We start from the raw sequence: 25,411 nt of genomic DNA, 5'->3' as shown, positions 1-25,411 counted from the left end.
TGATCACCATAAGAACATAAGAAATGCCTCTACTGGGTCAGACCTGAGGTCCATCGTGCCCAGCAGTCTGCTCACGCGGTGGCCCAACAGGTCTAGGACCTGTGCAGTAATCCTCTATCTATACCCCTCTATCCCCTTTTCCAGCAGGAAATTGTCCAATTCCCTCTTGAACCCCAGTACCGTACTCTGCCCTATTACGCCCTCTGGAAGCGCATTCCAGGTGTCCACCACACGCTGGGTAAAGAAGAACTTCCTAGGATTCGTTAGCATTATCAGCACCAGTCGTGCTGATAATAGGCATAGGCAAACTTTAGTGGTTGCACAATTGAAAAGAGACACCCTGTGGAGGGATCGCAATGGGACTGCAGAAAGGTCATGCTAAATTAGCAGGCAGCGCAGGAGGTCTTATGTAGGGGGGGGCAAAAGGAAATTTTCAGCTACTGAAAACTAGTTTTGAATTTATTTTGCTAATTTGAATTCCCTGGCTTCATAAATTCTTGTCCTGAAAAAGCTACCGTTTACATGTCATATATGAAAAAAGTTTGTGTTTAGATAATGAAGCAGACTCGTAGTCAGTCACAAAAAATATTCCAAATAATGGCGCACCATAGGTTAGGAAAGGGAGGCTATGCATAAAAAGAAATGGGAGCAGAGCCTAATCTAATCTGGGATTTCTGAGTCGCACTATGTCCAAGCAAATTCATGGTGATTTTGGAGTGGCAGGCCTGCCGGCCAGAGGGTATTAGCATCCCTCCAGCTGCACTTTCTTCTGGAAAGGTACAGGTGTGAGTGTGGAGGGGTCTTAAGGGTGCTGGGGAGTCTACAGGTTTCGGGGGACCTGGAGGGGATGTTGGGAAGTTATAAGGGGTGTGTGGCAGCAGGAAGAAATGGGCATCCCTCCTGCTCAGCTCATCGGGAGAGGTTTGGGGGTTAGAGGGCATGGCCATCTCTCTTACCTGGCTCTTTTGGAGGGGATTGGGGGCAGGAGGTAGTGGGCATCCCTCCTGCTGGGGTACTTCAGCGGATTTAGGGGTTTTAGGAAGTTCCAGCAGAAGGGAATGGGCATCCCTTCTGCCGGTCGACTTCGCAGGTGAGAGGGGGGGTGGGGGTCCCTGCCGCAGCCACTTAGCTGATCGCAGCAGGAAGATTCTCTTGCCACAATCGGCTCAATGGCTGCATATATTTCAAGTGTAGGTGGTATTTTGTGCAATCAAATCAGCAGCTGCATCTATTTGAAATGTAGGGCTGCATTTTGCTGGCCTACATTTCAGGCATTAATTGAAACCCTAGGGAGATGCCTAGGGTCACTTAAGTTCACCCAAGGCCATTTTCAGGTGAAACCATGCCCACGCCCAGCCTTGGGCAAGCTTAAGTGTCCTTATGCATCTCCCTCAACCGTGACAAACACCTACAGTGTAGGTGACTTGTCTTTTTTTTTTTTTTTTAAACGTGCATCTCGATTGGCTGCTAGACAGCGGAAGGATGCCTACCGTTGCCTACAATCGGGATGCCCATTTATAGAATCTGCCCCTAATTCTATATATGACACTCAAAATTGTTCACTCAAATATGGACATGTGTCCAATTTGCATTTGCAATTTAATTGATAAATGAATCATTTGGCACTGATAATATGGGTGCTAATAATTAAATTTGTGAGCATATCTTTAGGCGCTAGGATCCAAAAAGTGGCTATTGGAGGGGCATCGGTGGAATCTGTGTGCAATTTTACTGAATAAGGGAGATCTGTGTTAATTTAAGCATGAGAATTTATGCCAGGTTTTAGTTGGTCTAAATCCTCGTGCCCAAAAGCGGGTGCGGGTCCTGGGGCCAATCCTGTCTGAGTGTCTCTTACAGAATAGTGCTTCGTGCTAATTTTTTTTATAAGTATATACAATCAAATATACAGAATTCAGTTCTTTGTGTGCAACAGGTGGAAGATACTGAAAGAAAACATATTAGTTTCGTAGAGACTCTGCCTTGAAATTAATGCTGCTTGCTCTGCTTCAGGAATACAATGTCAGGGAGTCGATATATTTTTAGTACTGAGGTGCTAGCCTGATCTGATGCAAAACACCATGATAATTAATAATAAGTAACTTTGTACAGTGGTACCTTGGTTTACGAGCATAATCCATTCCAGGAGCATGCTCGTAATCCAAAACGCTCGTTTATCAAAGCAAAGTTCCCCATAGGATATAATGGAGACCCAGACGATTCGTTGCTACGGCTGCCAGCGATCGACATAAACATGACAGAACTGGGGCTCTTTCCACAGCCGAACTAACCAACCTTCTTTTTCGTTCGTTTTATGCCTTCGTGCCGGCTTTCTCCTCCTTCTTGCCACAGTGCTCGTTTAAAGCCGCGGGTAATCGTCAGTGAGGACATGAAGTCTGCCAATCAAGTGGAGCAGGCTTCGTCCAAGGCAAGACAAATCATGGGCTGCATACGAAGGGGTTTCGTCAGTCGTAAGGCGGAAGTCATTATGCCATTGTATAGATCCATGGTGAGGCCCCACCTGGAATACTGTGTGCAATTCTGGAGGCCGCATTATCGCAAGGATGTGCTGAGACTGGAGTCGGTGCAAAGAATGGCCACCCGGATGGTCTCGGGACTCAAGGATCTACCATACGAAAAACGGCTTGACAAATTACAGCTATACTCGCTCGAGGAGCGCAGAGAGAGGGGAGACATGATTGAGACGTTCAAGTATCTTACGGGCCGCATCGAGGCGGAGGAAGATATCTTCTTTTTCAAGGGTCCCACGACAACAAGAGGGCATCCGTTGAAAATCAGGGGCGGGAAACTACGAGGTGACACCAGGAAATTCTTTTTCACTGAAAGAGTGGTTGATCGTTGGAATAGTCTTCCACTGCAGGTGATTGAGGCCAGCAGCGTGCCTGATTTTAAGGCCAAATGGGATCGGCACATGGGATCTATTCACAGGGCAAAGGTAGGGGAGGGACATTAAGGTGGGCAGACTAGATGGGCCGTGGGCCCTTATCTGCCGTCTATTTCTATGTTTCTATGTTTCTATGTAGCGGTTAACACGTGCCCCCCGTGGCCAACCCGGAAGCCCTCCTTCTGCCGACCGCTGCAACGTCAGAGGGAACGTCTCCAGGCCAGCTGCAGGAGCTGCCGCCCGCTGCCCCGAGTGAACACCACAGCAAGGAGGAGGGAGCCGGCAAGAAGGCAATCATCCAGGAGCGGCAGAGGGAACAAACGCATTGCCCTCGAGCGGGCCGCACAGGGCAGCAGGTTGGACACTTTGGGATACGCTCGTATAGCGAGTCAAGCTCGGTTTACGAGTAGCAGATTTTCAAAATGTTTTGCTCGTCTTGCAAAACACTAATAAACCGCAGTACTCGTAAACCGAGGTTTGACTGTATTATATTAGTGTTTCTTGCATTCCTTTATTCCTTCCTCAGAATGACCACTTTTATAAAATCCAATTGTTTACTTACCTATCACATTAGTAATGAATTAAAAGGAATCCAATGTACTAACAATGGGGTTTTTTTTTCTTTCTCCTAATTTAACCAGGTTGATATTCTTGTTATGACTGAGCCCTCTACTGGTAGATGGGTGTATTTTGACACAGAGATAACCAACAGCAGTGGCAGAATCTCTTACAGCACACCAAAAGAGAAGAGGCTTGGAGTCGGTGTATATCCTATTAAAATGGTTGTTAGGTATTTCAAATTTTGTTGCTTTTTTATTATTATTTTATTTATTATATGAAAGTGAAATCAAAGTTTTAAAGGAGGTTTGAAATTCAAATAGTGAACAGTGTACATTAGGATTGCCAAATTTTCCAATTGGAAATTTTGGACCCCTAGATCCGCACGCAGGCCCCCCCAGTTCCGCCCATCCCCGCCCTATAATGCCCTAATCCCACCCCCAGTCCTGCCCTAGCCTTGCCCCCGCTGCCTGCTCTTGTCAGGCAGGGAGGAAGTTCATGCATGCGCGGACTTCTTTCCTGACCAACGCGATTTCAGGAGGCTTTTCAAAGCCTGGACAAAGTGTTGCGTTTTGCAAAGCCATCCAGACTCCTGGACATATCCTCAAAAGGAAGACATGTCCAGGGAAATCCGGACGTCTAGTAACCCTAGTGTATATAAAGCTAGACCTTCCAACTTGTGCTAAACACATGTGCTTGATCTGTGGATTTTCAGCGGCAATCAGTGTTGTAGTAAGGGGGGATGGAAGATGGAGCATCCCTGGCACCGACTTGGCAGGTGCTCCTGCATCTCTTCTCCTCCCCCCTCCCTCGGTGCAGGGGTTTTCTTAAAAAATGCATTCTTCCCATGCCTCATACCTCTTGTAGTTGTTACTGGCAGTGAGCAGGGTCACCCCCAATGTTCTCACTGACCTCAGCCCTCTCTCTGATGTCACTTCCTGTTCATCGGCATGGAAGTGACATCAGAGGGCAGGCTCAGCCAGCACCAGCAGTAGGTAGGAGATCCTGTTTGCTGCCAGTAGTAACTACAAGAGATATGGAGGTACAGAGGATGGGGGTTGAGGAGAATGCATTTTAAGAAGTTCCTCTATACTGGGAGGTGATGCCAGGTATCTCCAAACCTCACTATGCCACTGAAGCACAGAAAATTCTAGGTACAGATTTGTACTCTTACCATCAGCCTCACTACTCTCGCCTTCTCAAATCTCCTTATCTATATCTGTACCAAGATTCAAACTCTGTTCAAGTCTTGAGTTCTTGTATTACCTTACCACTATTGCATTTGACTCTGACCTTGCCATGATCCTTAGTTATTTGTACTCCTATGTTACTTGCACGTGTATCCGCACCTCTCATGTACGATATTCTACTTAAGTGCTAATGGAAAAAGTGGACGCGCCGAAAGTTAAGCCCCGCCACCTTTTGCCAGCGCACACAACCTTAACCAGTGAAGTTCTCAGCACAACGGCCCCACAACGCGGCGCGATGTGTATAAAGTAAAGTGTGTGTGGGAGGGGGGTGACTGACTACAGGACATACCTCTCGCTGCGAGAAGCACATCCTGTACACAGTCAGCTGGTGCCGGTATCTTGGAACACACCTGGAATCTGACGGGGCACATAGTTTGCAATACACTGCTCTGTCTTCTTCTAGCAGAGGGAGTACCTAAAGATGTCTGTCCGGGTTTGGAAAAGCGCTAAGCTCGGGGCGGCAACTGGAGGGCCTCTGCACATGCCCAGATGCAACATGATGATGTTGCACGCATGCGTGTAATGTTTGTTTTTTGTTGTGATCATTTTTATTAGAAGGGTAACAGGAACAATGATAATATCAAAAGCGCAAATACAAAGAGGCATTATATACACAAGAAAATACACTCTCCACAAATAGGTACATGAATGGCACAGGTATAGCAGAGCAACAAAGAGAAACCCAAAGGGAAGCCAGCCATACCCTACAAGCGGAAACGAGGAAATAGCTGGTACATATAGGCAGTAGAAGAACTTCACCCGAACCACCAGTAGTAATTTATCGCATTGCATCCGCGCATGCTCAGAGAACCTCCAGACACGGCCCTGAAGAGACAAAGTTTGTGTGGGGCTGGGGTTGGGGGGTGGAACAAGGCAGGGCTGTGGACGGAATGGGGTGGGGCCATGCACCCTCTCTTTTTTTTTTTAAGAAAAAAATCTGGTAATCTCATTACTTTCCCAGGCAAGGAGCTCACAATGCAACACCTCTCGTGCCATAAGCTGCTCATGCTAGGCTAGTGCAGGCCACAGTTCTCTGCTTTCAAGTACAGTCTGTTAAATCAGTGAAGGAGGTCTGTATGAAAGCTATATACAGGGCCCTACATGTGCAGGAGTAAAACTGTGGAATGGCCTTGTTGGCCCAATTCGGAAATGTGGTGATAGGCGTTCATTCAGGAAACTGTTGAAAATGCAATTATTCATTGATGCATTTCTTTTGAGCATTTGACCTATTGTAAGGATTTAATCTTTCTGCCTTTGCTTTATTTGTTCTGACCTGTTTCAAGATTTTATGTATGTAACTTGTTTGTAAACCGTTTTGGAATAAAACGGTATAGAAATTTAAAAAATAAACTAATACAGTGCACTATGGGATTTAGGCACCCAGCATTATAGAATAGCGTCCCACTAGGTGTGCGCAGAAATCTTAATTTGTGTTGGTTAACATCAGAAATTAGTTGTTAACATCCAACTATTGATGGTAACAGCTCATTAGCCAATGATGTATGCACATCTCGGAAGTGTACCCATGTCTAGGCACCATATATGGAATCCAGGGGTAAAAGTCAGATACATAGTAACATAGTAGATGACGGCAGCTAACGACCCGAATGGTCCATTCAGTCTGCCCAACCTGATTCAGTTTAAATTTTTTAATTTTTTCTTCTTAGCTATTTCTGGGCAAGAATCCAAAGCTTTACCCTGTACTGTGCTTGGGTTCCAACTGCCAAAATCTCTGTTACTCCAGCCCATCTACACCCTCCCAGCCATTGAAACCCTCCCCAGCCCATCCTCCACCAAATGGCCATATACAGACACAGACCGTGCAAGTCTGCCCAGTACTGGACTTAGTTCAATATTTAATATTATTTTCCGATTCTAGATATTTTCACACTTCTTTTAAAAATGATGTGCTTCCCTCAGTCAATAATTGCACAAAGCAACTTCAGATTGATAGCAGGGAACATGATGAGCAAGAGCCAGTGGCTATATTTTTAACAAATTCTGTTTCCTGTCCTTAAAGAATACAAAAGAACATCAAGACCTCAGTGCAGCTGGAGTCAGCTAGGAACTTAAATTAGTAGTTTCAGGTAGTTGCTTTACAATAAAAAGTTTGTAGCCAATTAAGCAGCTCAGGATTTGAAAGACTCAGCTATATAATTGCTACAAACTTTTTATTTTGTTCTGAAGCAAGTTGCTGAAACTACTCATTAAAGTGCACCAGCTGCCTCCAACTTCATTAAAAGCAGATGAACAGATCATGGGGGTTTTAATTCCATGTATGCCCCAATTCATAGCTAAGAAACAATAATAGCAATCCCAGAATTCAAAACCATGTAAGTTGGAACAAAAATATAGTAGTGTTTGAGGTACTGGTGTAATCTCCAGTTTGCTATCAACTACATATTCTCTAGAGCTGTCTGGTAAGGTTTGCTTCTTTGCAGATGATACCAAATTTCTGCAATAGGTCTTCATTATAAAGCGTATGAAGACAGACTTAAAGATCTCAATATGTATACTTTGGAAGTGCATTTATGCCACGTAGATATTTAAATTTCCCTATAATATCTTACCTCTCCTGCCTTTCTTCCAAAATACAGTATACATATTGAGAAGTCTGTCTTCATATGCTGTTAATGAAGATCACAGACCATTTTAGTAGCTTTCCGCTGGACCAACTCCATCCTGTTCATTTTTTTGAAGTTGCAGCCTCCAGAATTGTACACAATATTCTAAATGAGGTTTCACCAGAATCCTACACAGGGGTATCATCACCTCCTTTTTCCTTCTGGCCATTCCTCTCTCTAAGCACACAAGCATCCTTCGAGTTTTTGCCATTCCTTTTTCTGTTTGGCCACCTTAAAATCATCACATGCAAAGGCTGAAGCAGAGCCGACAGCCCTGCTCAGTACAGCCTAGGGTATGTTTTATTTCATGCTGAGACGATAACAAAGAAGAATCTTTCTGAGGCTTTGAGCAGTGAGCTCCCTGCTCTCCCCTGCCTGCTCATCTGATCAGGGCTCTGGATCAATTGTGACAGGAGTGATGGGGGTAGGAGCTGTGCGTTCTACTTTGCTCTTCTGAGCAGGTGTCAGGCACAGTTCCTCCCCTCTTTTATTGGACTACTCAACACAATTAACATGCATATGATTTGCATGCTAATGTGCTGAGCATAGCCCAGGGAAAGGAAATCGCTCCCTGGCTTTCTTTGTTAGGTTGCCCGGAGCTTTGTGCATCCAGACCTCAGAGACACATATCTGTATACTTTCTTGAAGTTACTACTTTTATCTAGTGAGATATTCCTTTTTTTATTTTTCATTTTTCAATTTAGGACAGAACTTTCCACTCTAAAAAAGCATAATGCCTTAAAAAGATTCCAATTTATTTCATAGCTTTAAAACCATGAGTTAAGGGTTTTCCATTCCTTCGTGGCATACCTAAAGAAATATAGGAAATGATGGCAGCTATAGACCACCTAATCTGCCCATCAGTGCTCTACGATCCCTTCCATTCTCAGAGATCCTCTGTTCTTTTCCCTTGCTTTCAGAGCTTCAGATACTATCCTCATCTCTTCCAAGCATCTACAGTCCTTTGAGAGTACAGCATCAGTGGGATTTGAACTCTGGCTTCCTTTGCTCTTGGACCACTGCTCTAAACACAAGGCCGCTCCTACAATGGTGGTGGGCACCTTCTCATTCCTATTGATCAGTGCAAAAATATACACATCAGAGTTCTTATATGCTTCACTTTGTATATGCCTACTTGTTGCCTAGCAGCTGACTATAAATCTCTCTGATAATATCTTAAATACTACAAAGTTGGAAAAACTACCTAGGACTATTTATCGGTCAATTTTTAAAGTGATTTGACCAGGCAGGAGAGTCTTCTGCTGGCTAAATCACTTCTTCTTTCTCAGTTGCTGATATTCAGCTGTACTTAACCAGACAGTGCCACTAAACTGTTAGTTCTGAGGCAGAGATAGTATTTAATTGTTTAGCGGTGATATTCAGACCACCAACTGGTCTGTAGCATGGATTTAGTCAAGGAAAATCTTGCCTCGCCAATCTACTGCATTTCTTTGAAGGGGTGAATAAACATGTGGATAAAGGTGAACTGATTGATATTGGGTATTTGGATTTTCAAAAGGCATTTGACAAAGTACCTCATGAAAGACTTCTGAAGAAATTAGAAAGTCATGGGATGCGAGGTAATGTCCTTTTATGGATTAAGAACTGGTTGAAAGAAAACAAAGTGGGTTTAAATAGTCAATATTCTCAATGGAGAAGGTTAAATAGTAGGGTTTTACAGGGGAGGGGTCCTGTGTTGGGACCGCTGCTTTTTAACATTTATCAGTGATCTAGACATAACTAGCGAGATAATTAAATTTGCTGATGACACAAAGTTGTTAATTGCAAGAGGACCTTTTGAGACTGGAAAATGTGGCATCAAAATGGCAGATGGCGTTTAATGTGAGCAAGTGCAAAGGGATGCATGTGGAAAAGAGGAACCCGAGCTAAGGGTACGTGATGCTGAGGACAAGGCCATTCACTGCTCCACGGGGCGGTGGATGGCCTTGTCCCCGTACCCAGAGTAAGCACTCCCCCCCACACTGTTTTGGTGGGTAACAGCCACCATGTCATTCTCTAATGGAAAGTTAATAGAGTCATTAGTTTTCGCACCCATTATAAGACATGAGCCTACTGTAATTGTGAAGTATGCTCCCTCAGCTTTCTTGTCTTTCTGCAAACATATCAAATTCTCCACCCTCCACTGGTGTACAACCCTCAATTTCCTTGAAAACATCATGCATAGCTCATTTTGCATTTACTTAAAAGTTGCACTGCTCTGGAAAGCTAGCTAAAGATTGTTTTGTGTGGCTGCAGCTACATCATATTCTTAGACATACTTTATGCAGCCGACAGATAGCTGTTCCAATTACTTAAAAAATGAACCTTTGTCACGCAGTTTGTACGAGTTGTAGCTTTTCCTGACTTCATTACTTTGCTCTGTTTTCAGCCTGGTAGGATAAATATTGAATCCCTTATTCTGTTGAGTGGATCAATGGTAGTAGAAAACAGGGAACATTTTGCTGAAATTGACATACAGTATTGATTAGAATTAGAGAGGATATTTTCCCCCCAGTTGTAAAGCTTGGGTTTTAACAATTCTGTTTTTCTTCTTCAGAGGAGACCAGAGCTGCGCAATGAGTTATCTCACTGTGCTTCCCCGTGGGATGGAGTGTGTGGTGTTCAGTATTGATGGGTCCTTTGCAGCAAGTGTATCCATAATGGGTAGTGATCCTAAGGTGCGGGCTGGAGCAGTTGATGTAGTCAGGTAAGAAAGGGAGTGCAATATGCATCTTTTGCTACTAGTTGCTCCTTTTACAGTAGGAAGGTGATAAATTATACTGTGCATTTTAGGATGACTTAGGCCCGTATTCTACAAACACCGTTGGTATCAGCGACCGCCGATCGCATGTCAATAACATATCTGCACTGTTTATAGAATCACGGCTGTTTTCAAGATGTGCCTTTAATGTAGGCCAGCATTTTACAGGCCTACATTTAAGGTACCTGTCTTGCGCTTATGGAAATGCCTATTGTCACCTAAGGCCACTCAGGCGTCCTTAGGTGTGCCTAGATGCTTCGGTAAGCGTGCGAACGACACTTTCTGCATAGGCACCATGTCCCAATTGGTTAGTTATATGTCTACTATTGTCTAACTTTAGGACACAGCTACTAGATTCCGGGCCTTGCTCTTTAGAAGGAATTCCCCTACCCCCCAATTCTCTTCACTGTGCTGGAGTTAGCTCATGCCTGGATTTAGCTCATGTCTTTATAGTACAGTAAAACCTTGGATTGCAAGTAACTTGGTTTGCAAGTGTTTTGCAAGACAAGCAAAACATTTGATTAAATGTTAACTTGATATACAAGCAAGATCTTGCAATACAAGTACATACAGTATACACACATCAGAACTGAGCCGATGGTTCTTCTTTCTATGACGCTGCAGGAGTGTAGTGACTGTTCTAAATGAGTGAGATCTTGCAATGCAAGTACGTAGAGTATTTTGTATTAAAGTTTTTGGGTTGTGGAATGAATCGCCTGAGTTTCCATTATTTCCTATGGGGAAATTTGCATTGATATGCGAGTGCTTTGGATTATAAGCAGGCTTCTGGAACGAATTATGCTCGCAAACCAAGGTTTGACTGTATTTCAAGGCACATTAACATGCAGGTAGAACAGGGTATTTTCTGTATTTTCTGTCCCCAGAAGGCTTTCAATCTAAGTTGGTATATTAGACAGTGGACTTACCCAAGATCACAGAAAGTTCCAGTGGGATCTAAACCCAGGCTTCTGTGATCTTAACCCTGGAAGGCCTGGAAATTTTTGCAACCATTGAGTCCCACTGGGGTCATTTCAACCCCACATGCTATATCCATACTTTATTTGTGGTTTTGTTCTTAATATGACTTTTAAATGTATGTATTTAATTATAGTGGCTACAGTTTGAGGAAACACAAGTCAAAATTAATTCAAGCCCTGCTTTGATTTGATATAAAGACATGCAAACATTAAAAAAAAAATGTTAATTTTCATTATCTGTGTTAATAGTCATTCAAACTAGTTTTATTGAAAATTCAAAGTGAAGATTTTTGAATTCCTGAAACAATAAACATAATTAAAATAGGTATAACAAATTTAATTAATTAAAAGTAATAGGCCTTGTAAACCGCTTAGATTTGCCTTCTGGTTTTATATTTGCGGTATACTAAATAAATAGAACTTGAACTAGCAGTAATTGAGTGTAATATAACTGTCAGATAAGCATCTGTAACGCGTGTCTAGGGAAAGGGTACACCCACTGCTACCAGCCAGATTCAGATTTATGCAATCTTATTAGAATGATGAGACCAGAATATCTGAAACTGATTTATTATGAAAAATAAAAGAAGGATATAAATGTAGCCAACTGTAAAAAACAAACAAACAAACTAATAATTATTCACAAATATCTCTGTAGCACACAACTAGTACATATGTAATCACTAAGTAATTAGAAAACATGACTAATTATCACATAATATATATATTTCCTTATAAAATGATTCCTGATAAGAATATAGCAGCAAAACTTATATGATTAGTTTGGCACTAACCAAAAGACCCAAACAAACCTTATCCAACCAAAACAAGACTCTTATCCTAACCCAGTGACTAAGAGAGAGATTCCTGTCTCACCATTGGATCCAGCACACATCAGTCCCCCCCCCCCCCAGTAATAGAATAATCTACTTTAGGCTACAAGCATACAGTGAGCCATTAAAAAAAATCCTGTAGTTGGAGAATCCTCATTCTGTCAGCACAAGGTCGCTTTCCTCTGGTAACAGCATTCTTTGTGGTTATACATTGTAAACCATAGAAAGTTCAGCAGTTCCCAAAGCGAACAGTTTCTGATTTTCTAGCTTTCAGCCGAGATCAGAGACACACAAGGGAGATTTTTTCTTATCAGTTCTTATTGTCCTCTGCACAGTGCAAAGGAGCTACACGTAGGTGTGAGCTCCCTCAAACCCAAAATTGTCTAACTCTGGAATAGTACGCAGGACTAGACATAGAGGACCATTTAGAACCAGTCCAGCAGGGGCTTTTTGGTCACACAGAGGAATAATGAATAGTGTTCTTGTGAAAGGTCCTCGGGAGATACAGATGTGCCAAAATGATAACAGCATAAGGCACTGTTCATAGCCATAGATGAGAAAGGTAGCTCTCCTCCACGTTCACATGGCAACGGAGTTCCAGTGATGGTAGATGTGCTTAGCTGTACACACACACATCTTGTAAACACATCCAGAATGATTCAGGACAGCAAAGATGGTTCTTGGCTTAAGTTTCAGGCCTGCAGTTTTCCAATAGGTAAAGCAGGAATCACCCCTACAGTAGCATATAGTAATAAATGCTAAATATTTTGCTGCAAATATTTTTTGAATGTTCCCTGTCAACATTTTAAACAGGTAGCACTGCATTTTCTGTCTTTCTCTCAAGGGCAATAAGAGCAACCCATATGTTTCTTTGGAGGCACAGACTCAGAACGAAGTTCTGCCGGGAGGCATCTAATTTCTTCAAGCGGATTAGACTTTCTTACTAGCTGCTTCCCAATCTCCAATAGGAAGAGTCGTCGCCAATGTCTTGTCTTATTTTCCCACTCTGGATTCAGTCCAATCTAGATTATGAAAGCATTCAAAGGTGTTTATGTCAACCATGTTGTAGAAGATGGCCACTGGCCATTGTAGAATATAGCCGAAGCATTTGGTCCACTGTATCAACTCCTTCTTTTGATGAGTTGTAGTCCAGGGTTTCTTGATTAATTTCAGGTTGGGTGGGCATGCTGCTTAGTAGCACCACAACTTTGCCTTTCTTTGGACAGTACGATGTCAGTGAAGCATCATTATTGAAGGCAAATACTGTTGACAGTGGATCATGGCTCTTTGTACAAATAAGCTCTTGTGGATATTTCTTTCTCTGTTTCGGGGGGAGTGAGATCCTGCATCTTTTGTGGGTGCAGTGGGGGACAAGGGACGGGCGGGAGGGAGGGAGACGGCCACTCGGTGCTGCAGTCTTTTCAGGTGAAAGGCAGGACAGAAAAGATGCTGGGCCATTTGAGAAAAGAGAGAGATTGGACAGAAGAAAAGAGGCAATAGAGAGACAGAGGGAGAGATACTGGACAGGGAGAGCACAGAGGTGTGGAGATGGTAGATCATGTTGGGGAGCAGGAGGAGACAATATTAGACCATTTGGGGGACAGGAGAAAAGAGGGTTGGTGTTGGGATGCTGAACTACTGAATTGTCCCCCAAGACCACTTAAATACTGTACTTGTTTAGCTTAGTTCTATTTTTAAAAATATAAAGAACATATATTCCATCCTTACTGTAGCACTGTAGAATTATCAGAAGCTTCTTTCTTTAATGGATTTATGTTGCTTAAAATCGACATAAATAAACAGCACTCCAGTAAACATAGAAATATGCATTCAGTTTTCTAAAGAAGGAAAAATGCCTCAGATGATGCAGGAAGATTTGCAGGTACCAATGGAGTAAGCTGAAAGAGCGTTAGCTCTACTCCGAACCATCCCTCACTGGCAAAAAAAACCCCTTCTTCTTTAATATGCACTTAAGCTGTCCTTAAAGTATCAGTCAATGAACAATACTGTGATCTGCTGCTCAGATAAGCGATGTTTTTTTCCTGCTGCGAACAGAGAGGGCCAGCGTCAGTGTCGGAGAAGGGAAGTGCTGTACTTTCCTCTTTCATCCTCTGATGCTATTGCTTGACCCTGATACTGGCCCTCACTCCTCGCAGTAGCTGGCCTATGAAGCTGCATCCTGCCAGGACCAGACAGTAGCTTCAGAGGAGGGCATTGGACGGGGCATCATAATCTCTTAAATTGGCCCTGCTTCCATTGAGCACCAAAAATTGCGGATCAAATTGGCACCAACATATTGTGTACTATATAGAATTAGGGTTGTGGTAGTGGTGGGGGGCATTGGGAAATTTAAAATGAACTGCTAATTTCTGTTGGAGCCAAGAAAGTCACCTCTGTAGATTTTAGCATTATTGCTTGATGGCAATGTTAATAGAACCAAAGATAATACAACACATTTACCTTCCAGTTTCTTTAACGTTAAAAATTACATCACCTGAGATCACAAATCAGAATAGCACGAAGTGCATTTTGTTAGAAATAAGTTTCTTTCTAGTTCTTCCCAGATATATTTGACCTGCCAAATTTTGGTTTTAGCCATAAATGTTCATATATTCCTGATACGAGTTATCACCTTTTCACTTTTTTTGCTCTCAGTCATCCACACACCTCCATATCGTATCCTTCATACTAGGCAAACCACCAGCAACCTCTGTGTCTTCTGCCTTCTAGCATCTGATATTTGGAATTAACTGCTTTCTGATGTCCAAAAAGCCAAGTCCTCGGATTTCCTCGAATGCAGCTTAAAATATCAGCTTTGTAAACTTGCTTAATGCCCTCGATATTGCTCTTACTACTTCCCTATTGCATTTATTTATTTAATTCTATTGTTTAACTGTTTCATTCCAATACACTCTTGGCAAGGTGACATAAATATGTAAAAACAAATAAATAAATTTAAGAGCAACATGGCCAAATATTAACCAAATAGATCTTCACGTTCCAAAAACTCAGCCTTATTGAAAACAAATGCTAATCCAAAATACGTTGAGACCAGTAAAATGACCTTCTGTTGTGCAGGGGTTAAACTGTGGAATTCACTTGTTAGTCAATTACAAAAATGTTGTGAAAAGGGCAGTTTTAGAAAATTACTTAAGATGCAGTTATGTATAAGTGCCTTTTTCTAGATAATGCTTCTTTATGACTGCTGCTGGTTAAATAATTTTTTTGATTCTTTGTATAAGCCTTTTGGCTTTCATTTTTATAGTTGGTTTTCTGAGGATTATTTGTCTTGTCTGATTTTATTTCTTTTATTGCATTGTGTATGTAAAATTATGTAAATCGTTTAGGTCTAAACGGTGTAGAAATTTTTAAATAAATAAGAGATTTAGCTATTGCAATATCTTTCATTATTCGTACTGTGGCTAATGCATGCACTTTGTTTCTTCAGACATTGGCAAGACCTGGGATATCTGATCATCTACATCACAGGACGCCCTGACATGCAGAAGCAACGAGTTGTTTCCTGGCTGTCTCAGCACAACTTCCCCCAGGGGATGATATTTTTCTCAGATGGGCTCGTTCATGACCCCCTTCGCCAGAAAACAATTTTCCTCCGGAATCTCATACAGGAGGTGAGAAGAGGGACACCATTTTTTAACCATTAGAAACATCAATTTCTAAGGTTTCTAGCGCAAATTAAAATGGTGTACCATGAGACGCTTCAGGAGTCTTCCAGTAAGCACCATTTTAACACGTGCTATTTATGCACTAAAAATGTTTCAATTTTTGGGGAGAGGGCATGTCAAGGGGGTGTTCCTGTGCTAATCTCTTAGCACACCAGCACTATTGCATGCTAACTGGATAGTGCAGGATTACCACATGAGCCCTTGCTACCTACAAAATGGGTGCCAGCCTTGGGCAGTTAGAAAAGTTTCTCAAGAAGGAGAGATGGATAATCTGAACTCTTCAGATAGTTTAGATTTGAGAAAGTTCTTGGAAGCTTCTCAAAATTCTATCCAGAAAAGATTTGCTTTATTAGTACTATTATGATGTTATGTTATCCCAGGACAAGTAGACAGCATATTTTCACACATGGGTGACGTCAGCGATGGAGCACCGGTAAGGACGCTTGAAAAGTGAATCGCAACTTTAAGTTTTAGAAAGTTTGCGATCTGTCCGCACCGTGCGAGTGCCTTCCCGCCCAATGTAGGAACGCGGTCTCTCAGTTCATATAACTAAGAACATAAGAAGTTGCCCCCGCTGAGTCAGACCAGAGGTCCATCTTGCTCAGCGGTCCGCTCCCGCGGCGGCCCATCAGGCCTAGTGCCTGAACAGTGGTCCCTGATTAATTTTGTAACCTACCTCTAATCCCATCCCTATAATCTACCTTTACTCTTATCTGTACCCCTCAATCCCTTTGTCTTCCAAGTACCTATCCAAAGCTTCTTTGAACCCCTGTAGCGTGCTCCTGTTTATCACATCCTCTGGTAGCACGTTCCATGTATCCACCACCCTCTGTGTGAAAAAGAACTTCCTGGCGTTTGTTCTAAACCTCTCCCCTTTCAATTTCTCTGAGTGCCCCCTTGTACTTATTGATCCCCTTAATTTGAAAAATATTTCCCTGTCTATTTTTTCTATGCCCTTCATGATCTTGAAGGTTTCTATCATGTTTCCTCTAAGTCTCCGCTTTTCCAGGGAGAAAAGCCCTAGCTTTTTCAGTCTGTCAGTATATGAGAGGTCCTCCATGCCCTTTATTAGCTTAGTTGCTCTTCTCTGGACCCTCTCAAGTACCTCCATGTCCTTCTTGAGGTACGGCGACCAGAACTGAACACAGTACTCCGGGTGCGGGCGCACCATAGCACGATACAGTGGCAGGATGACTTCCTTTGTCCTGGTCGTGATATCCTTCTTAATAATACCCAACATTCTGTTTGCTTTCCTTGAGGCCGTGGCACACTGCGCCGACGCCTTCAATGTTGTGTCTACCATCACTCCCAGGTCTCTTTCAAGGTCGCTCACCCCTAGCGCTGATCCCCCCATTTTGTAAGTGAACATCGGGGTTTTTTTCCCTATATGCATGACCTTGCATTTCCCTATGTTGAAACTCATTTGCCACTTTTTGGCCCATTTTTCCACCAGCAAGTCTACATCTTCGCATTCCTCAGTGGGCCCTTGCTTCTCAGTGATCTCAAGCGACAGATCATCTCTCTCAACATATTTCTAGCAGTCGCTTCAATGATGGATGACCTCCTCCAATCTATCCAAAGGTCTCCTTTTTCACTTACCCCTCCCCACACCAAAAAGTGACAATGATAGATGCATCTCCTTATATCTGGGAAGTGAACCTGGACAGCCTTCAAACACAAGGTCATTGGTCTGCCAGGGAGCAGAAATTTCACAATATTTTATGCTCTCAAAGCATCAATTTACAGCTAGGTAGCTGCCTATATTTTGTTCTACTATGCTCAGCCTGGCCTGACCCTGGTGAGTCATGTCACAGCCCATACAGTCTGAGCTATGGCAGCTTCTGTTGCTTTCCTTAGATCTACTCATATTGAGGAAATTTGTACAGCTACCACCTGATCCTCGGTTCACACATTCTCCTCTCATTATTGTTTGGAGTCTTTCTCCAGACGGGATGGGCACTTCAGCCAGTCATTATTACAAAATTTATTTTCTTGAACGCCAACTCTCCCGCCATCCCATTCTGGTTAGCTTGCAGGTCACCCATGTGTGAGAATATGCTGCCTGCTTGTCCAGGGATAAAGCACAGTTACTTACCGTAACAGGACAAGGAAATTGGATCATGATGATGAAGGAGACACCAGGAAGAAAATCGAGTCCAGTTTTGTTGATAACATTGTTGAGTGGCTGGCTTCCTGGAGGCATCAATAATATCGCGAAAAGGCTGAGAGATGTAATTCATATGGATTCAGCCCAAGAGAAACCAAGCCTTTATAACTACTATGTTTGTATTGTCAAATTGTTATGCATGTTTTTTATGTGAACTGCATAGGCTATATGCGGTATATAAACTTTTTAAATGAGTACTCAGTCAAAAAGACTAAATGTAAAAGATATGTAAATGCACCATAACATAATGCCTAAATGCACCAAAACCACCATTGAGTACCATTTGAAACCGTATTGGAAACCATCACAGAAATGCTCTTAACTCTTTACTTGTAACACCATTACAGGGGCATGGAAACCATCACAGAAACACTCAAACGCTGTATTGTAACATCATTACAGAAGCTCATGTAAACTGTTCTGAATTGACTACCTAATCATTAGTAGTGGTATAGAAGCTTTAAATAAACAATAAATTATGCACTTTAGGTATGTGGATAGATTCTGATCTGAAGGGTTCCTCCCAGGTTCATCAGGTGGTGCTCTCAAACTGCCTGTTTTTGCATCAGATTAGATTAGAGCCTATTTTTCTGTTGATTGTTTGCAGAAACCATTATTACAATACTCTTTACTTGGGTTGCACCAAGACACTTTTGGCCAGACTGCAGATTTTGCAAAACGCACCTGCCAGATTAATTCTGAATAAAACTAAATTTGACAGCGCACTCCACCTCTGATGGAATTGCACTGGCTTCCTGTTCAGGCCTTTATCAATCAATATTTTGTGTCTTGTTTTCAAGTTGCTTTATGGGGCAATTCCTGATTACATTGAGTGACTAATTTTGGCCAAAGGTCTCAAAGGTTGATCCAATCAAATAAGTTTATGCTTTTCTCTATGTCCTTTGCTCAAAATAAGTTATTACAGCTTTCCCATTTTTATGGAATTCTTTGCAGATATCTTTGAGGTGTTAACAGAATTATTTTAAATTTAGAAAACTGCTAACAACTTGGCTGTTTAGGAAGTAGTTTAGTTGACCTTGTTTTCTGGTTTTACTGTTATTATTTCCACTGATTTGGTGGTTTTTTAAGCATTTGTAAACCGTACCGAGCTCAAGGTAGAAACAATGTAAAAGATTTCTATTCCTAGTTAAAGTTTGCTTCATTTTTTTCTCAGTTTCTTTCATTTGCCTTTTTCTACCTATAGATTTCCTTCTTCTCCCCTCCAATCTCTCTCTTAATCTGTTAGTTACTTACCAACTTTGCATTTTCTACTTTCCCTCCCTACTCCTTCCATCCCCAGACCCCTACTCTTCACATCCTTTACCCACATTCTAGTCTCTTTCCATCCTCTATACTCATTCCTTAACCAGCTTCATCTACCCTCCTCTGCCTTTTATCCCCTTTACAGCCCATTCATCCTCTCACCACCTCCACTCCCTTTTGTGTCTTACCCCATCCAGGCTCCCAATCCCCCATTTATATTCTCCATTCCTACTGTCTCTCATCTCATAGTAACATAGTAGATGACGGCAGATAAAGACCTGAATGGTCCATCTAGTCTGCCCAACCTGATTCAATCTAAAAATTTGTTGGGGTTTTTCTTCTTCTTCTTAGCTATTTCTAGGCAAGAATCCAAAGCTCTGCCCAGTACTGTTCTTAGGTTCCAACTACTAGCTCACTCCATCTCCTTCAAAAACTTTTCTCCCCATCTCCATTACCCTATTACCTTTTGAATTACCTCCCAACCCATCCAGGTCCTTCAAATCGTCCCTCCTTCCCATCTTTCTACACAGTCTTTATTTATTTGGATTTCTATCCCGTTCTCCTGGGAGCTCAGAACAGGTTACAATTGACATTCACAGTAAAATACAGGACAAAATTTACACTTAAACCAACACTTAGACCCTATTGTCCTCCTAATCCAGGTGTGGCCAACCATGGTCCTTGAGGGCCTCAATCCACGCAGGTTTTCAAGACTTCTACAATGAACATGCAGATTGATTTGAATATGCTGCCTCTATTTATGCAAATAGATCTTCTGCATGAAATCTTGAAAACCTGACTGACTCATGTCTCTCAAGGACTATGGTTGCCCACCCCTGTTCTAATCCTGTTCAATTTTAGTCCGCGAGTTTCTATTCTTCCACTCTACTCAATCCCCGTATTCCTTTATACACTCCCAATACCCAGACAATCTATCTCTTTCTGATCACCAGTCACATCTGGATCTCTACATAAGTATGAACTTATTTTCTCCCACATTCTCATATTTCTAGGATCTGTCCTCCTGACTCTTTCCCTTTTCCAGGAGCAATTGCCTATTCCTTTTTCATCTTGTCCAGCATCCACCTGTAGAACCCTGCCTCTTTTCACCCTTATTCCAGCACCCACCATTCTACCCACTCCAGCTAACCCCACTTTCTTCTTATCCCCAACATTATTTGTTTTCATCTCCCTTTTTCTGTCCCAGCTCTATTATATTACCATTAGCTACCTGGCACTCCTGTTCTATCATCACCATTAGCTCACTGCCAGTCTCAGTCACAACATCAACATCAGCCCCCTTCTAGCCCCAGTCTCTAATTGAACCTTCACATCATCCCCAATCCCAGTTACCTGAAAATGCTGAACATAGCAGCAGCTTGATGCTTTGCTCCATCACTCAGCTTGCCTAAAGTCATTATTGGGTGCTCGCACCTGTACAGTTTTGAAACGGACAAGGCACTTCCTGGCTTTCGAGAAACAAGAAATGCCTCAAAATTGACCTAATGCAAGGAGCTAACAGCCTTCAGTGGAACAGAGAGGTAAAACAAAGCAACAAGTTCCCACTGCGGGAAGGGGTGGGCCAATGAGGTAGGCTTAAGCTGGGGTGCCCTGCTCCAATGCCTCACTGACTCACCCCTTAAGTTGGCTCCGGCTGAAGTCAAATCTAACGCCTAATGCAAGAGGGAATTCTAGAAAAACTCTTAGCCCTCCATATCAGCACTCCTTCCTAGTCTAGTTACATGACGGTCACCCATACCTTCTTCCCCCTCCAGCCAAAATTAATGCCCAGTTTTCATTTAAAATTTACCCCCTCTTTACTAAGGTGTGCGCTACATGTTTTAGCGTGCACAAAATATACACGCATGCTAACACGCCCATTATAAGACTATGGACGCGTTAAAACGGCTAGCACACCTTAGTAAAAGGGGGCCTTAGTGTTGCAATAATTTCAATATATATTAGGGGCCTGATGACTAAAGTGGAGTAAATTTTTTCACATTCTAATGCCAAAATGTATGTGTGGAAAGGACATAGGCTGTGTGATAACTGTTAAGGGCATGTCCAGCATGTCCTCTACTACAGTTACTACACAGAAACGTTTCTCATCGTAGATTAAATTCATTTGTATTTAGCAGAGATTCATTTAATGACGTCTCGTGAGGTGTTAGGTGCATCTGTGCTAACTGCACAAGTGACCTCAAGCAGTAATTACTGTGCTATAACTGCAGTAGACAGGTTCATGCAATTTCTCCCATACCTCACTAAGCAGTGAACATGGGATTTTTAGTGCTCAGGCTGTTCTTACTGCATGGTAGCTAGTAGCACATATTTTACTAACCATGCCCCTTATTCCCTTAAATGAAGGAGAGGAAGGCTGTTTGGTATGTGTCATTTAGGCCTTAGATGTATCAGGAACCGTCCAGTTTGCACCTACTACAAAATGAACACTCGGTTGACTTGATGCTTCTTAAGAAGTCACAGCTAGTCTGTGTTTATTTCAGTGTCACATAAAAATCTGTGCAGCTTATGGCTCAATGAAGGACATCTCTGTGTACAATGTCTTGGGACTCTCATCTTCTCAGATCTACATTGTTGGACGACCAGCAAAAAAATATCAGAATCAATGTCAGGTAAGCTTGATGCCTAATTAGCCTTTATAATTTTAGATTTTTATTTAATTGCCTTTTCCTGAAGAAATTCACCCAAAGCGGTTTATAATTCATTGAATAGTAATCAGATACACTTAAACATTTCCCTATCTGCCTCGTGAGGCTCACAATGTAACTGTGGTTCCTGGGGCAATGAAGGGTTAAGGGACTTAACCAGAGTCAAATGGAGCAGGCTGGGATTGAATTTTCAACTTCAGGGTGCTGAGGCAGCAGCTCTAAACTCTAAGCCACTCTCTCCATTATCATGTGCCTTTAAATAGCTTTTCATATACAAAGTACAGTATAATCTTGTTATAATGGACTCGCTTATAACAGAACATCTATAGTGGATGAGGTCTACTGGTCCCAGCTGTGCGCCTTTATAAATATGTAGAAAATCATTGCATATAGCGGACTTGCATATAACGGACAACCAATTTGGTCCCCAGAGCCACTCTTAGCTGTAGTTTTTTTCGGCTGTAACGGACATGCAGGCTCCGCCTACAAGGCGCGTGGCATGCCAGTGATATAGTACCAAATATAGCCCAGAAGAAAATGACAGAGTATTTTTCTTTCCAGTACAGTAGGACATAATGCTTTAGATTAGAACATCTTTTGGTGTTCTGGTTTTGCAATCATTTCGTGCCATACCAATTACATTACATTACATTACATTAGGGATTTCTATTCCGCCATTATCTTGCAGTTCAAGGAGGATTACAAAAGAATTATCCAAGATGTATTACAACAAGAACTTACAAAAAAAAAATTGGTCATTTTCAAAAAGAGTGAGAAATGGGTAAGGTTATTTGTTTGGGGTAGTTGGCTTTAGTGAGAGGTGGAGTTTGAGACTTGCGGTATTATTTCTTTTTTCAGAGTTTTCTTGAAGAGTATGGTCTTTATTTCTTTTCTAAAAGTCTTGTAGTCGAGGGATGCCATCAGTAGATTTGGTTGTCTAGTTTGGCTGCTTGAGTGGCCAGGAGGCCATCATATAGTTTTTTCCGTTTGACCTCCTTAATTGGGGGGTATGAGAATGGGGTACGAGTTTTCCTATGTCTGGTTGCGGTGTTGTGGATGAGGCGGTTATTCAGGTAGTTTGGACTGTCTCCGTATAAAGTCTTAAATAGTAGGCAGTAGAATTTAAATTGTATTCTTGCTGGGATCGGAAGCCGGTGCAATTGGAGATATGCTTCTGTAATGTGATCATGTTTTGCTGAGTTTTGTTATTGATGTTGCCGATATACTTGTGCATGTTGTTCATTGATTGTACGTTGTTTCAGTTGACCTAAATAAAGTTGAAAAAAATGCAACTCTGGATATAATGGACTGTTTTTCCAGGTCCCTTGAAGTCTGTTATAACGAGATTAAACTGTACGTTTTTATACTGTATAATGAGAAGAAGGGGCTTCACGTTTGCTGCTCCATATGCTGGAGCATAGGAAACAGAGAGTGGGGGGTAAATGGACAATACTCGGACTGGAAGAGCGTCACTAGTGGGGTGCCGCAGGGCTCGGTGTTTGGACCCGTGCTCTTCAACATCTTTATAAACGATCTAGACATAGGTACGATGAGCGAGGTGATTAAATTTGTGGATGATACGAAGCTATTCAGAGTGGTGAAGACACTTTTATATAATACGTAGACAAAGTTTTTTTTTTTTTTTTAAATAAAACTGCTCAACCACATACCACGATTTAGGCACGTGGAAGGAGAATGCCTCCATTTACACAAAGTCTGTACATGCACATGCCCAGGGAAATAGTGAGGGCTGAACAGAAGTGGAATTACAGTGTATATGTGCATTTTATATAAAATACATGGGTACAAGTGTAGTATACATGCACCCATTTAAATCTACAGCACCTGTAAAATTTGTCATCCCTGTTTGTCTGGGCTGGATCTGGGAACCAGTCTTATAACAGGCACTTAGGTGCTATATTGTTTTTAGAAAACGGACACCATTTTGGACCTCTCACCTAAATGTCATGTTATAAAATCAGTCGAGGGTACTAATTTTGTATTGTTATATCAAAGAAAAAAGAATTGTTGCAATTCATAGCAGTAGTTCCTAAATTAAGAATTTTAGGCGATTTTTCAGTCCTATGATTGGAATATTGAACCCTATAAGCTATCAACAAGCTTTTTATTTAGATGAACCCAAGTTCTGAGGTGTTTTCCTCCTTTTCTTTGAATAACAGTAACTTCTTTTTTTCTTTGATAAAAGTAAATTATCTGTAATAGCCATTTTTACATGTAAAGCAAATTTACTCACCTGTAACAGGTATTCTCCGAGGACAGCAGGACGTGTTCTCACATGTGAGTGATGTCACCCATGAAGCCCCATATGAACGCTGCCCAGCATTCTATAATTTCTAGAAGCCCGACAGTGCCTGCATATGTGCCTTCCTACTAGTACTGCCCAATTCGCTGATTCGTTGTCTGAGAAAATTGGACTCACTGATTCAGCGACCCCCCCCACCCTGGTGAGACCCTACATACCTCTGAGGCCTCCTAAAGCAGCAGCAGCGGCAGTGCTCTAAACGGCTGCTTTGCGGCCTTCCCTCCGCCACGTTACTGATAGTTGATAATGAATCCTAGTAGCCCCAACACCTGAATAATTCTCTGCATTGATTCTTGAGCACCTTTCCTTGATGCGCTCTTTACCAGCCAATCATCTAGCTAGGGAAACACATGCACTCCCAGTTTGTGTAGCAAAATTGTGACTAGTGCAAGACATTTTGTAAATACTCTGGGAGTAGATAGATGTAAGGCCAGATGGCAAAACATGATACTGGGAGTGATGTGTTCCTACTTGTAATCTCAGATACCACCTGTGATTGGAACATATCTTAATATGGGTGTAAGTATCCTTTAAGTTCAGAGAGCATAGCCAATCTGTTGCCTGAACCATTCAATTTCAATTTAATCCATTTTCTTCCAGAGGAGCTCAGAACGGTTTACTAGTTTATTCAGGTACTCAAGCATTTTTCCCTGTCTGTGCCTGTGGGCTCACAATGGGGAGATTAAGTGACTTGCCCAGGGTCACAAGGAGTAGCGTGGGTTTGAACCCATAACCCCAGGGTGCTGAGGCTGTAGCTTTAACCATTGCGCTACACTCTTCCCATGGGGAGAAGGGTGCCTAGGGAAATAATCCTGAACTTCTCTTTGACCAGTTATTTGTTTAGGGCACTCAAGTCTAGGATGGAATGAGATTCCCCTGTCTTTTGGGGCACAAAGAAATACTTGGAAAGGTAAAGGATCATGGATTTGAAGTGGCCTAGTGGTTAGAGCTGCTGCCTCAGAACCCCCAGCCTGCTCCTTGTGACTCTGGACAAATCACTTAACACTGCATTGCCCCAGGTACCTCAGTTAGATTGTGGGACAGATGGGAAAAATACTGTTCCATGAATTGTAAACCGCTTTGGTGAATCTCTTTTTGAAAAGATAGTTAATAAATCTAAAATAATAATACTACCTTTTTGTGGTACAATCAAAGCGGTTTACATTTATTATATGCAGGTACTTTCCCTCGTGGGCTTACAGTTGCTTCTTAGGTGCTGGCACCATGCTTCAAGGAGGAACAGTGTTGCTTCCTCCTTGAACATCGAGGTCCTTTGATATTGATGAAGTTGAAGCAGAATCCTTATGTGTCCTTGGTGTTAGGTCCAATGATACTCATCCTAAGTGGGTGCTCCGGATGCTTGATATCAAGGCAGGGTGAGACCTCTTCAGTGCCAAT

General features: G+C 42.2%; 1 protein-coding gene across 9 annotated transcripts in view; it reads left to right on the top strand.

Moving 5' to 3' along the window:
• Positions 1-25,411, top strand: part of PITPNM3 (PITPNM family member 3) — a 407,952-nt gene that overhangs the window by 355,502 nt on the left and 27,039 nt on the right. For 8 of the 9 annotated variants that reach the window (XR_004537058.1, XR_004537057.1, XM_033921390.1 and 5 more), the window contains 4 exons: positions 3,544-3,692; positions 9,892-10,041; positions 15,354-15,537; positions 21,526-21,654. Coding sequence is in view for 7 of the 9 variants with exons in the window: in XM_033921390.1 (XP_033777281.1) it covers positions 3,544-3,692; positions 9,892-10,041; positions 15,354-15,537; positions 21,526-21,654 (612 nt within the window). In the remaining 2 variants the exon portion in view is untranslated. Of the gene's footprint in view, positions 1-3,543; positions 3,693-9,891; positions 10,042-15,353; positions 15,538-21,525; positions 21,655-23,953; positions 24,076-25,411 lie in introns of those variants that run through there. The other variant, XM_033921392.1, reaches the window with a different exon arrangement.

Source organism: Geotrypetes seraphini, chromosome 15 (assembly GCF_902459505.1).
Source record: "Geotrypetes seraphini chromosome 15, aGeoSer1.1, whole genome shotgun sequence".
Lineage (NCBI taxonomy): Eukaryota > Metazoa > Chordata > Amphibia > Gymnophiona > Dermophiidae > Geotrypetes > Geotrypetes seraphini.
This window is presented reverse-complemented; position numbering and strand designations above follow the sequence as displayed.